Raw genomic sequence first — 14290 nt, forward strand, 5'->3', positions numbered from 1 at the left:
TGCGCGGGGCCGCGCCTCCCCTCGCCTCCGTCCCGGGCAGAGCCGCAGGCAGCCGCTTCCCGCCGCGCCGGTCCTGGACTGCAGCTTGCTGGTGGCGAGGGCAACAAGCAGCGGCATCTTGGAGCGTCTTCTTTCCCGAGTGCCCTTTCATCTCTCTCAGTCCGCTCCTCTCTCGTACCTGCAGCCTTTCCTTCTCCCTCCACTCCTCCTACCTTGTTATTTCTCCTTTTCTCTCCCTTCTCTTCCCGTTTTCTGTTTTTTGGGGTGTTTTTGCTTTCCTTCTCTTTCTTCCTCCCCCATCCTGTTCTTTTTTGGACCCTCTTCGTCTAGTGCCTCTTAATTTCTTGATTTCTTCTGGTTTTTTTTTCCTTGGACTTTGCCTTGTCATGTCAAGATGGAAGTCAGGCATGACTGGCTCTCCTCATCCCCCCATGAGGGCTTCGAGCAGATGAGGCTGAAGAGCAGACCCAGGGAGCCTTCTCCAAGCCTCACCAGAGTAGGTGCGAACTTCTACAGCACTGTCAAGCAGCAGGACTACAGTGCCAGTGTCTGGCTGAGGAGGAAAGACAAACTGGAGCACGTAAGCCAGCTTCTATTTCCCCCCTTTTTTTTCTCTTCTAGACCTCCGTCTAGTCATTCTGTTAGGCTATCTCTCTACCAGCTTGGACTCTAGAAGAAAAGTGTTGCTCCAGTGATTGGGCATGGCATTTCCCAAATGGTAGAGAAAGGAGCTACTTGGAGGTCCCAGACTGGTCAAATCTGAGGTAATTAGGATGTCAGCACTGTTCCCAAACCACATGCAAGTCTCTTCCTAACTGGAAATATTTTTTAATGTTCTCAGCTTATTCATTCTTCTATTCCTGCAAATTCAGGATTGGTGTGGGAGGAGAAAGATTGGGATGGTGCAGATGGAGGTTAGAGCATTTATCTCACGGTGATTATAATGTAGTTCTAGAATTGCTAAAAGAAAATAGCTTTTTTTAATTCTAGCTGTGATTCCCTCCCTCCCCCCCCTTCTTTTTCTTCTTCTTCATGCATGGGACTTCGAAAATACTCAACCTGTGTGGGGTAGAGGAGATTTCCTTCAAGACATCTATTCCTGCAGCAGTAGTACATGACTTAACTAAGTCATGTATTTGGGACCACAATAGAACTGATACTGTGGATAGCTCTAGTGAATATTTTATGAGAATTTAAGGTGCTTCTAAGTATTCCTGCCTCAGATGATGTTTGAAAGCATTTTTCATGTTACTTCTAACAGCAAGGAAATGGGTTGAGATGACCTGCATACTGTGTAAGAGTTTTCTGAATAGCTTATTAGATGAAACCCATTGTTACAGTGTACAGTACAATCAAAACGGGGAGGTAGCTGCATTTACAGGGATTCAAAAGAATGTGGATGGGTTTGCATAATGCAACAGTCTGCCATTCTTTACATTAGTTAGTAGTTTGCAATCACAGTCACATTGACTTCAAGATGCACAGAAAAATATTTCTTGTGGTACAGCCACCTGAAGTCTCTTTGGATAGAAATGGTCTCATTACAAGGATAAATTGCCTTTATTACATGAAAATCCTAGATGGCATAGTAGAGTCCTTTAAAGATGAAACCTGAAAAAAGCTCCTTTATGAACTAGTTCATGGAGTATTAGCCTCCCTTCCCACTAACCTGCTTGGTATTTTATCCCTGTTAGTGAATTCTTAAACTTAAGTTGTTCACACATCTGGGGAAACGACAAGAACTGGTGAACTGTAGGAAATACCACATTTCAAATGTTGAGAAAGGTATTGAATCCTATCTGCCTTCTTACACATGTTGTTGTGATTCTTCACACTAGCAACAAGGCTTCACAGTAGTAAGCTTGTAAGCGGAGTATTCTCTCATTGTGAATCAAGAAGAAAGGTCAGTGCCTTATCTCAGTACAGCTGATGGCTAAAACATAGAAAGCACAGAAATCTGAGCTTCGGCTTTTGTAACAGGTTTTTGCTACATGTGCCTACATGTTGATATGTGTCATCAAATGAATGATTATTAATTGGGGGGGGGGATAACCTGTCAACAGTTTGATAGCTAACTATTGTTCTGGTAGCTGAATGTTAGCATGTTCAGTTATCTGTATTTTAAATTATACCACAATATTAGCATGGACAAGGAAAACAGGCATTAACTTGTTTGAAGATTACAAGTGCAAAACCTTTATTTTGTGTGTGGTTTGGTTGGTTGTGGGTTTTTTTGGGGTTTTGTTTGTTTGGGTTTTTTGGATGAAGTCGGTATTTTGTCACAATAGTAATCTTCAATAACCCTGCAGCATTGGTGTGAAAAGCTTTTTCTGTAATCAGTTTGGTATGAATGCATGTTCTTCTGGGGGTTTCCCTCTTATTTGATCCAGTTATTTTTATTCCCAGAGCCTATTTGAACAATGTAGAGGAAAAATTGGAACATTGATATTTTTTGCTTGTCATGAAGTATTTATTTCATTGACATTTATTGTGAATACCCTGCAGTACGTTAGGTATGCCAACAGTATATATGTGAAAATACTTTGTGTTTATGTTTTAAGGTAACTGCATTACTCATGAGTGTTGTAACAGACAGGCTGTTGTATAGCTCCCCTTAATGAATGTAAAGAAAATACATATTAATTTCTAGATTGTATTTTGCTTATACAGTTTTGGAGCAAGGTGGTTGTTTTCTATTTTCAGATACATCTTTGAGGGTTTTGAGTGTTTTCTTGCCAAAGAAGTTATTTCCTACATTCCACTGTTCCACTCCGAAAGGCAAACCAATTAATTTGAGATGCATCATTTTGAATGGTATAGTCATTGAGATATGATAGCTTATGGCCAATATTGGATACTGAAGATATACAAACTTCATGAGGTGGATGGAGGACATGAATAACATTTCATTGCAGCTCCCTCTGAGATAATCATGTTACCTGATACCTACAAAGCAAATCAAAACAGGAGGAGTGAGCATTCATGGAGGCGCTGATTTTGAAAGTATGTCGTCATAAATTTGATGCTACATAATGATAGACATAGGCAGAAGAAGGGTATATAATGAGTGTAAGTCGAGATATGCATGAACAGGTTTTGAAGTTTCGTATATACTCTTTAGGCCTTGTGGAGGGGATTGGTTTTTGCTTCACTGAAATTATTTCTTAAATAGATTTCAGTGTGGTTGTAATAGGGATAAAATTGGGTCAGCATATTTTATACGCTACTTCCAGTAAATCCTTGTAGACCACAGTAGATATATTGACTTTCATTGAAGTGAGTAGCATGGCTTACTCATGTGCGACACTTCTTATCTTATTAATCTATATAATTTGAGGGACTAAAAAACATCTTCTGAAGCCAATTTTTATCAAACTGTTTATATAAAAAAGTCTCAAATACAAAAACAGTTTGTTTCTAGATTTCAAAACTGTAACAAAGTTGTGGGTTTTGGTGTTGTGTGGTTTGGTTTAGTGTTTTGGTTTGTTTTTTTTTAAACAGATCTCAATTTGAAGAGTGTGGTAAAGATGTTCAAAATTCGACTGTTGCCATATATCTCTTCTAAAAGCACAGAAGAAGTTCAGATGCACAAATATGATGCAGTTTTTTTAGAATTGTTCAATACTTAATTATTGACTGACCGTAAAGGAAGTCAAAATCTGGAACGTATTGCTGGCGTCTTGCTAATTGATTGTTCTTCAAATGGATCTTAATATAGTGCATCTCCTCGTTGGCTAATTGTTTATGTGGGTTATCTTTTTCCAAGTGGCAGTAGCACAATTTGTACCATACAAGATCTGAACACAACTCACCCCTGTTTGCTTTTGTGAACTCAGACGCTGTTTTTAAGATTAAATGGATCTGCTGTAATATGTTTAAAGATAGGCCAATGAGGATTTTTTTGCTGAAGCGAGGCCTCAGTGTACGTGTGCGCTGTAGCTAATGGGTCAAAGAGCCATACTTTTAATGGAGGAAATTACTAGAGGTGTGAGGAACTCTGACATTGCAGATGTGACCACAGTGATGTTGCAAACCTTTGGCTGAAATTCCTGCAGAGTTGAGATTGTTCAGATTCTATGTATCTGCTTCAGCTGGTTCCTCGTGCCTTTTTGTGAAGTTGTTTGCCTGGTACTGGAAGTGTTGGAGTGAAAACTGTTGTGTGAAATATTCTTAAAGTCTCCTTTGCACAGTGTTTTTTTGTTTGTCTTCGTCTGGTGTTGCCTTTTTTAATGAAATGTGAATCGGTTAAGAGAAAAAGGAGGAGGAGGTAGGGATGAGGGGGGAAAGAGTAGCTAACCTGATAGCCTTTAGCTGGTGGGAGTTACGTCTGGTTTAATTTACAGCAGCTCTCCATCATGTCTGTTTATCCTTCAGTAATGACAAGTACTGTATAGCTGCTTTCCTAGTACCTCAGCAAAGAATTCTAGATACTTAATTTTAAATAATCAAAACTTAAAACAAAAGCAGAACAGATTTGTTTTTAAGCTACCACAGATATGCGTCAAGCATACAGTCTTTTTTTATGACAAATACAGGTATCCCTTCTCAAAGATGTAGCCGTAGTCTTTCTCTAATAACTTTTAATTATTTACTTAATTATGTTAAAACATTTTAAAAATTGTCTTCTAAGAAACTGCTTCAAGACTATAATTTTTTTGGGAGACCTGGTATCAGAACAGTTTTATTTCCTGGACAGCCTCAGTCTGTTACCTTTAGTATTATCATAATTAGAAAAAGTTATTTGTAATTCTTGCATCATTTCTTGTTTTTACTTAAGTTCTGATCAGTAGCAAAGGCAACGTTGGGATTTTCAGATTCTAAGTACTCTTGCTGTTATGAGAGTTGACTTGACCAGTTGATGTTAGGCAGTTGATCAGCATACCGCTATCCCTTTGGCAGCATTGCTACCCAGAGAGAAAAGAGGCTATGAGGTTGAGGGAGGGCAGTGTCGCGTGGCAACAGAGGCAGGTATCTAACATGCAAATGTTAGGCTTAAGACAATTTACAACGCTGCCTGACAAGCATGGCTGTGGTACTTCTCAGAGCCTCGTGACCAAATCAGAAATAAAGTATAACTTTCATTCACCTGTCATAACATCTTTATAAAAGTTGAAATCCCAAATCCAGTTCTGCCAGTTCATTTTTATTATTCAAAAACTAGTAGTTCTCTTAGGCAGCCTCTTTTTTTTCCCCCTCTTTTTTTCTTTTTTTCTTTTCTTACAATACAGGAAATTCTTAACAAAAACATTGTTAGACAGTTTAAAATTGTATTTCTGCTCTTGCATGTAAATTAGTACAAGTGTTAAAAGTCAGAGGACAGATTTATAGGCTTCAGAATTTGACATCTTAAGGATGGCAGAAGACACCATGTGCATAGCTATAATCTGTAACACGTAAACGAAGGTGGACAGAGCCTGATGTAAAGCAAGTAACAGGAGTAGAACTCAGTTAAGCCAAATCAGTAGCTTGACAGAGTCAACAACTTTAACTTAAGGAAGAATACTAAAAGGATCTAAATCACAATTCAAAAAACCATTACACATATTCCCGAAGCAGCCTCTGTCTCGCAGTAAATGCAAACACCTGGTTTTTTCGAGTTAAATGAATTGACGGAGTCTTTTGCATTAAGCAGATATAAATAACTTGTCATCTGGTATAATGTTGGATACCAATAAGAGTGGAGCGCACCATGTATGAAGGTACATAAGTGGGCACAATTCAGAGGGTTCTAAAGAGTTGGTGTCCAGTGTTTGGAGCTTTTTGATGACATGGTTGCAGATTATAATTCCAAATGTCTATCTGGTCCTGGAGACAGATATCTATATTTAGATTTCATCATTAAAATCAAGGGAACAAAATCCATGAAGTAGAGGGACTTTGGCTTTTTCTCAACAGAAGACTGACATTTGGAATCGCCTGCCTGCAACAGTGGTACTAGCATGCATTGAGGTTCTTGCTGAAGTAGTAGCATGCAGTTCGCTTCACTGCTGACAGACTGTGTGTGGAAGAATCCTTCTGTTGAAATGCTGCTTTCTTCGAAGGTGTCTTTCTCTAGTAATGTTTTGTAGACAAACATAATTAGAGAAAATAAACGTTCAGAGAAGTGCAAAAAGGGGACCAAAATCATTGAACAGTGTTGGGAAAATACTGAATAGCATTTTAGGGCAGAAAATGTAAACCGGTTTCTTTTGAAAATAGTATGGAGAATTTGAAATCTTGACATTTGGAGAGGAAAGAATAACTTATTTCAGTAGCTACCACACATAAAAGTAATTCTGTATTGCAAAGCAGTGAAGGTATGATACCTAACAGTTCATTTTTCTCTTTCTAGTTGTGGTGGGTTAACCTTGGTTGTCTGCCAGATGCCCACCAAGCCACTCTCTCACGCCCCCTCCTCAACAGGACAGGGGGAGAAAAAGAGATAAAACATCTTGTAGCTTGAGATAAAGACAGGGAGATCGCTCACCGATTACTGTCACAGGCGAAACAGACTCAACTTGAGGAAAATTAACTTCATCTATTGCCAGTTAAAAATAGGGTAGGATAGTGAGAAACAAGGACAAAACTAAAAATGCCTTCCCCCCTTCTTTCCAGACTCAACTTCAGTCCTTCGTTCCTGACTCTTCTGCCTCCTTCCCCCCAACCCCCCGAGTGGTGCAGGGGATTGGGGAATGGGGGTTGCAGTCAGTTTATAACACTTTGTCTCTGCTGCTTCTTCCTCCTCACACTGTTCCCCTGCTGTGGTGTGGGGTCCCTCTCACGGGATACAGTCCTTGCCAAACTGTTCCAATGTGGGTCCTCCCCACAGGCTGCAGCTCTTCAAAAACTGCTCCAGCATGGGTCCTTTCCATGGGGTGCAGTCCTTCAGGAATGGACTGCTCCAGCATGGGTCCCCCATGGGCTGCAGTTCCTGCCAGAAAACCTGCTCCTGCGTGGGCTTTCCACAGGCTGCACACATGCTTGTGCATGTGCATGTGTCCTTCAGCACACATGCTCTGGTGTGGGGTCCTCCATGGGCTGCAGTGAGGATATCTGCTCTGGTGTCGTCCTCCATGGGCTGCAGGGGGACAACCTACTTCATCATGGTCTTCATGGGCAGCAGGGGAATTTCTGCTCCGGCACCTGGAACACCTCCTTCCCCTTCTCCTTCACTGACCTTGGTGTCTGCAGGACTGTTTCTCACATTTTTCTTGCTCTCCTCACACAGCTGCTGCACAGCATTTTTTACCCTTTCTTAAATATGTTATTGACAGAGGCACCACCAGCGTCGTTGATGGACCAAGCTTTGGCAAGCGGCGGGTCTGTCGTGGAGCCAGCTGGAACGGGCTGTGTCCGACATGGGGGCAGCCCCTGGTCTCACAGAGGCCACCTCTGCAGCACCCCCACCCCCCCCTTCATTTTTAGAAATGAAGTTTTCTAGTTTCTGAACAAAAGACCTAAAACTTAGGCTATGTTGTAGATGTTAACTTCAGTGAAGATATGGGAAAAGTGGTTTTCACTGCTATGCCTTTCCTAATGCTACAAGCATTAAGGAAAATCCAAATTACTTTTTTGCCACTGTCATCCCTTCTTTTTATCAGTTTTTACCATCCTTGTTTAAGGATTTTGAAATAGCAGCTTCAGAAGCTTGCAACTTAATCTCTTTGACTGTTACACAAACGAATACTTTGCAGTTTTCAGTGGTTTGGTCTTGTAGCAGACCATTGACAGTAACGCTTTTAAAGATAGTGGGAGTACTTAAGACACTAGGAAAATTATCTTTAGTGAATATCTCCTCACAAACGCAATCACTTCACTGTCTATAGAGGATGCCCAAAGAAGCTAGTCTCTGGCTGAATGTATGTCTAGCTTAGGCCTTCTTCCATTCCAGAACAAGGAATGCTAAAATACTGCAGTGAAAATCTCTTTACTAGATTATCCAAAGACAGAAACAACAGACCAACTTATGCCAATGATTAATAAACCCCACATCATTGTCATTCAAGATGGGAAGCCATATACTCTTAATCATTCCTAAAAAAGAAAGTCCTGTGCTGGCAAATAGACTCCCTAGATCTGTCTCCCCTGATTGAGCCCTTTCCTGAGGGACGTGCTTATGACTGCCAACCTCTTGCCCTGCTCTTTTTATAACATTATTTAAGGTCTGATTCCCAGGCTTTTTAAGTAGTTTCATTACTGAGAGGAGAAAAAAAAAACAGGTGCCCTGCTAATGTCTTGGAAGGTCCATATATCCTCTTAAACAAAATACTTCCTCTGTCATATTTCAGAATATGAAAGGAGGTTTCTTAAAATGAGATTTGGACGGTTTTTTAAATTTTTGCATTACTAGATGACAGCTGTTAGGGTGAAAAAGTATAACATTAATTTTCCAGTGCAGTGACACTCCTCTAGTGTCTGTAACATTGTGTAGTCTGAGTGGGCAATCAAGTTGCTTGCAGTCTGTCCTTCGCAGTTCTTGGGAACTAGAGTAGACTATTTGAGGATATATCTAGATTAGGCAGTAGGTACCTGCTGGGATCCATATCCCCTAATCAGCCAAACTGGGGACCTGTGCTGCTGCTTGCTCATGACCTGTATGCCCAGGTTTCCAGAATGGGGGAACCATGATGTGAATGTGTACCTCGGTGTTATCTTATCTGGTGGGGATGCAGTCGAGCCGTTTATTGAGAATTGAGGCACTCCCAGATTCACCGGTCTTTAGTGTTATAAAGGAAGCAAGTTAACCTACTGTTCCCTCAAAGTGACTTAAATACTGGGCTTCTTGTGATTGTCTGACTATCTACTGTGCCTTAGTGGGCAGAAGTGCCGTTCAGCTAAAAGTGAAGAAATATGTGCGAGGAGTTAGGAGAACCTCAGAAATTCAAGAGGAAGAGAGGGAATGAATGACACGTTGGTGCCAGTGAATTAATTTAATCAGAAATTAATTTTTATTAGATCATGAACTTATTCCTAGGGTTTTTTTGATGCTTATCCATCAAAATTTAGTCTCTTTTTTTTTTTTAAGGTTTGCTCCTCAGAATTCTTTCACTTTTATAAAGGCTTTCCAAATATAACATAGGATTTGCGTATTTTTATAGGGATTTGGCTTCTTTTGTTTTGATCAATGCATTGTGTAATTTGACTGTGTAGATAGTATCTGGCCCTGGACAGAGAAATATCAGAGTGGTATTTTAGCAGTACTTCATAGGCTTGCTCTCTGAAGACAGAGACAAATTTACCTATTTTTTCCACTTTTGCACAACCTGTAAACCCTCTTGTCTGTGTGCAGTATTTGTAGGTGAATACAGTTGTGCATTTTATTCATTTTTCTTATTAAAACCAAGAACTGAAAAAAACCTTAGTTCTATTTCTGACTGCATGATGTCAACATAATCAAGCAGCTTGTTTTATAATTTATATAGTTGTTGCAGCTCATAAATACTAGTCATTCTATTCTGATCTTTTTTGCTATTTGTATTTCACTATTTACAGTTGTAATGAAATGTTTAATGGAATAAAAAAGCTAATGTATTTGAGAATTGCTACTAATAAATAACAATTCAGATAATTCCTGCTATTCTGATACATTAAATAGGCTGGATTTCCCCAAGGCATTTTAAACTGTTTGGAGCAGAACCAAATGTGGAGCAGTGCTGAGGTGGCGACTGTGACCAGTTTAGCTTTCATGATCCTATTGTTACTGCAATAAAGGCATATTTACTTGGGGTTATACTCTAACTTGATTCTGTGAAAGCTAGTATATGCTGTAAAAAGCCTATCGTAATGAGCAGATGTGTATTTGTTTTGAAACACGTGAATGAGTAAAAGTTAGTAACGTCTTCAGCACCTCCAGCCGCAGTAAACATGGCGTGTCTCACTAGGGCTTTTCACGTTATGGAAATTGTGCTGCTGCCCATTAAGTTCCATGACCGATCCTTTCTAGGCAGGAGTTTTTTGATAAGGGAATATGTATTATGTGTGCTGAACAAACATCAGGCATTACCTCAACTGAGGCTACCTACTTACTTTATGGGAATGGTGTTAAAGGTGACAGTGATTTAAACCCTACTTCCTCAATGCAGTTTGTGCGCTTTTGTTTGATCTTGCTCCAAAGCATGGTAAAGTCTCCATTGACTTCACTACTATGGGTTTAAGTTGTATATGAGCTCCTTGAGAGAAGACTGTGGATCAGCTCAGCTGTCATGGGTTTGGAGCAAAAAAGCAAGTTCAATATATCATGCTAAGCAGTTGGAGGAAAAATCTGTCTCAGAGTCCGCACCTCTTCTTGAGCTTTAAGTCTCTGGATCATCAGGCTAGTTGCTGGATACATTATTTGAGAACGCTTTGTATTTACCACAGGGGAAAATCCTTGACAGGCTATGCAAAGGACAGAAGGCATCCTAATATAACAGATGGGATGTAAGAAACTGTAACGTCTACGTGAACGTGCAAAAAATTACATAGATCCAGTTGTCCACCATTTAAGCCCACCTTAAGGTGTTTCATAATGGAGAATACAGAAGGAAGGAAGTCAGCTAGGTGCATCTGAAACTTCAATTATCTGCCAAGACTAATGAATGGATAGCTAAAGAAAACTCAGAAAAACAAAGCTACCTGTGAAATTATTTGCTCCCAATTAGAATACTTCTGTTCCTCATTAGAAAGTGTTAGTGAAAAAAATGCCCATCATGCTAAAAAACAAATCAAACCTAAACCAGAATATGATCTCAGTTTACTGATGGCAGGCATCATCTGTTTTCATGTTTTGTGCTCATTTAGGTGGAAATGTGCACCTGCTTTAATGATGATGATTGAAAAAAAAACCCAAACAAACCTGTTGCCTCTTGTGGAAGATGAATTAGGTGAGCAAATAGAAGAATGTGCATGGATGTGACTGGTGGGTACAAGAAAGATGGAGGCTTTTGTCAAGTTCTGCTATTTCCCCATAGTTGTTTATTGGGGAGGACTCATGAGCATCTAGAAAATCTTGTGTTCCTGAAACACGAAGAAAAAACCCAAGTGATTAGAGAACATACAGAAATTCTGAAACAGCATCTTTCCTATGGCTTTCTGGCGGCTGCTGGCAGAAGCTGGCCTGTTTAGCCTCTTCATGGGCAGTGATAAAATAGCCAGCATAAATTATGTTGGGAAGATGAGTGGAATGGAATAAGTTAGGGTTAAAGCTCTGTCAGTTTGCTTTAGGACCTGAACAGCTCTAAGTGTCTATGCAGTCTGATGGGTGGGGATTTTCTGTCTTTATAAACAGAAGTTGATGTGCATTTGTAACCCTGTGCTGCCCATTCGCTGCTACCTTCTGGAATAAAGTGCTTCAAAGGTTTCAAGCTGATGAGGTTGGCTGAGGTAGCGATCACACTTTTTCCTTTCTTCCCCTAAATTAGTCCATCCAATAACTTCTTCCTGTTTATTAAAGAATTGTCTTATGGCCTGCAGCACTGTGTTTAGTCCTGTAAACTCTAATATTGAAGGTGTGCTATCTACTGACCTTTGTGGTCTTTGATGCCTTATGGAAAAGTAGTTTCCCTAAGTTTTCAACAGGATTCATAATGCTAAATTCTGGTATGATAGTGAGCCTATCCTTCACATCATTTACACATGGCTTCAGTCACAGTTTGAAGTGTTTGCTAAACCATGCTATTTCTCCATGTATCTTTGCGTGGAAAACCAGTATGTTTCGTGAAGAGTCAACTTTTGCTATTTGCTAGATAAAAAGTCATTTGGAGTCATGCATACAGTCCTGTGCATAAGTGCTGCTTAAAACTATACAGGATGAAGTATATTTAATGCTGCCTCTGTTGGATCTGTGATTTTTAGATCCCTGAGAAGATGCGTCTTTTAAGTGAGTCCTGTTACATAAATAAAGATTACATAGCCACCCTGGTTGTTGCAGCTGATGGGATGGTTCTAAGGAAACACACCTTGAAAATGAATGGCTTAAAACAGGCAAACAAAAAGAACACTGATGAATGAAAGCCCAACAATTTTGAAATTATTTGCAATTTGAAACTATTTTTGGAGTGATTTATTTGTAGAATGTGACTTATACCAAATCTGTGATGCTGAAGACTGGTTGGTGCTTATTCGGGATGCTGTGAGCGTAAAAAGATCATCAATACACCAAATGCTCTTTCAGGCCCTTACAGTGACCATGATTTATTGTTTGAATAACAACAACAATTCCTTTGGGTCTAGCATGAAACAAAGCCACCTAAGTGTTTGGAAAATGTTACCCTTTTGAACAAAGCAATTTCCTTTGTCAATGTGAGCTGCTGTCCCTGCAGACTTTTTCAATTCCCCATTGGGCATGTGGCAGGCAGATAGCACCTAACCCTTTCTGTGTTATTTTATCCCATTTTATGCAGTATTGTTCTCTCTGAGCTTTGTTGTCATGGCTTAGTCGCATCAAACTCCTGCTGCGGAAAGCTGGAATGTGCCAGCCTGTATTCGTTATCTATGTGGTATATGGTCTTAATTCACGTCAGCCTAAATCAATTTGTTTCTGCAACCATATGACAGCTGAAACCTTCGACTTCTGGAAATTTGAATTTTTAAAAAATATTTTTTCTTCAGTTTGTGCACTTTGTTCCCCTAGTCTGTCTGTGCTGGGGCTGTTCCAAGCGTTCTGTTTGGCTTTAAATAACTTCATATCTCATTTTTAAAAGCTACTATATGCACAACTGTTTCCCTTCTTACTTCTTCACGTTTGGATTTACCTAGCCAAACCAAGGCCTTTGGTTTTTCCTTTTTTCTATAATTTCATCTCATCACTTCTTTCACGATGCTTGATTTTTAAATTATTTTTCTTTATTCTCCTGTCCCCACCCTGCTGCCCTGTCCCCCTGAACTTCTCTGACAAATCCACAGCCCTATTTTGGTATTGCATGTCACCTTCTGCGATGCATTTTGTGTGGAACTCCCAGGGAAAATATGGTGAGTGAAATATATGTAGGATTTGCAAAAATACAGTTCTCTTCCAAGGTTTATACAGAATTTTTCTACTGGCAGGGTAACACTTTCCGAAGTTCTTAGGTGATTTAAATTCATAAGTCCTCAGTATGCACTTTTAAAAATCCTGAAGTTACAATGAAAATGTAAGGTTTCTGAGTTGCGTGACAGTTTGAGATGGGCAACAGGCTTGCAAGCGTGGTCTATGGCTCTAGTAATACGAAAGGCAATGATTGCACTAAGAACAACAACGTTTTTTTGCCACCAGTGTGACTTTGTTGTCAGCCAACAGCGTGTTCTTTCAGAACCTTCTCCCTTGTAATTAAAGGAGAGCTCGGATGTTTTCAGTGCAGAGAAATACAAGCAACTGTACCATTGTGCCTTGAATGGTATGTGAAAACTGTTTCTCGGTATTATGGAATCTGTTTTCCAAGAGATTGCACGTTTATTTTTCAGAAATAGACAACTGAGAGAGTGCATCTTCTGAAGTTAGTTTGTGCAGGTAGTAAATAGGATTTTCTCTGATCTAGGGAGAAATTTGCAGCAGATGTAGAAATGCCTGCTTATTATAGGAGCACCACTGTATATTAATACATTCTGATTTACAGGCCACAGTACGTAAGACACATATGGAGTATTTGAAATTTGTGTATGTTTTAGCTCTCACGTTACCACTGTCTGTTGTGTTTGTGTTGTTTTGGTTTTTAAATACACTGCTTAAGGCGGGGGGGTATTTTTGAAAGACTGTAAGATTCCTTCCTGTTTGGACTAACCTGGTGACTGTATTTGAGCTGTTGCTTTGTATGACTTCTTTTTTGATAAAAGTCTCTCCCCAAGAGCTATTTGTGATTTTTAAATTTTTTTTTAATGCTTGTTTCTCCAGTATTTAGATGATTAACTTTTTTTTTTTATAAGAACCTTTGCAAATACTTGTTGCTGTGTTTATTCACGTTATGATTCTGTTTGGCATCAGATGTTTTCAGTTTATTTCTGGACATCATTAATTTTTGATAGCATATCTGGCTAATTTCTTCAGGCTCTGAGCATGGAAGTTCTGACTCGAGTAGAATAGCCTGATGAGGAACCAGCTACTGATGGGCGTTTGATTATTACCACCAGGACGGAAACATCTTCCCAAAATACCATTCTAGATAATAATTGCATGTCTAATTAGAGACATCATGATGATGTAATTTGAAAACAACATAACTGCTGGTAATGGCCTCTCTTCTGTGAGTTATATTGGATTTATAGTAGCTTGTTTTAGCTCTGTTTAATGGACTAATGTTGTGGTTTAACCTCAGTCGGCAACTGAGCACCACACAGCCGCTCGCTCACGCCGCCCCAC

At 39.7% G+C, this 14290-nt stretch overlaps 1 protein-coding gene across 1 annotated transcript in view; it reads left to right on the forward strand.

Moving 5' to 3' along the window:
- The first annotated feature begins 394 nt into the window (after positions 1–394).
- PLD5 (phospholipase D family member 5) overlaps positions 395–14290 on the forward strand; it is a 204825-nt gene continuing 190929 nt past the window's right edge. The window contains exon 1 of the mRNA XM_009276136.1: positions 395–580. Coding sequence (XP_009274411.1) covers positions 395–580 — 186 coding nt within the window. The remainder of the gene's footprint in view (positions 581–14290) is intronic.

This window comes from Aptenodytes forsteri, unplaced genomic scaffold (genome assembly GCF_000699145.1).
Source record: "Aptenodytes forsteri isolate BGI_AS27 unplaced genomic scaffold, ASM69914v1 Scaffold10, whole genome shotgun sequence".
In the NCBI taxonomy this organism is placed as follows: domain Eukaryota; kingdom Metazoa; phylum Chordata; class Aves; order Sphenisciformes; family Spheniscidae; genus Aptenodytes; species Aptenodytes forsteri.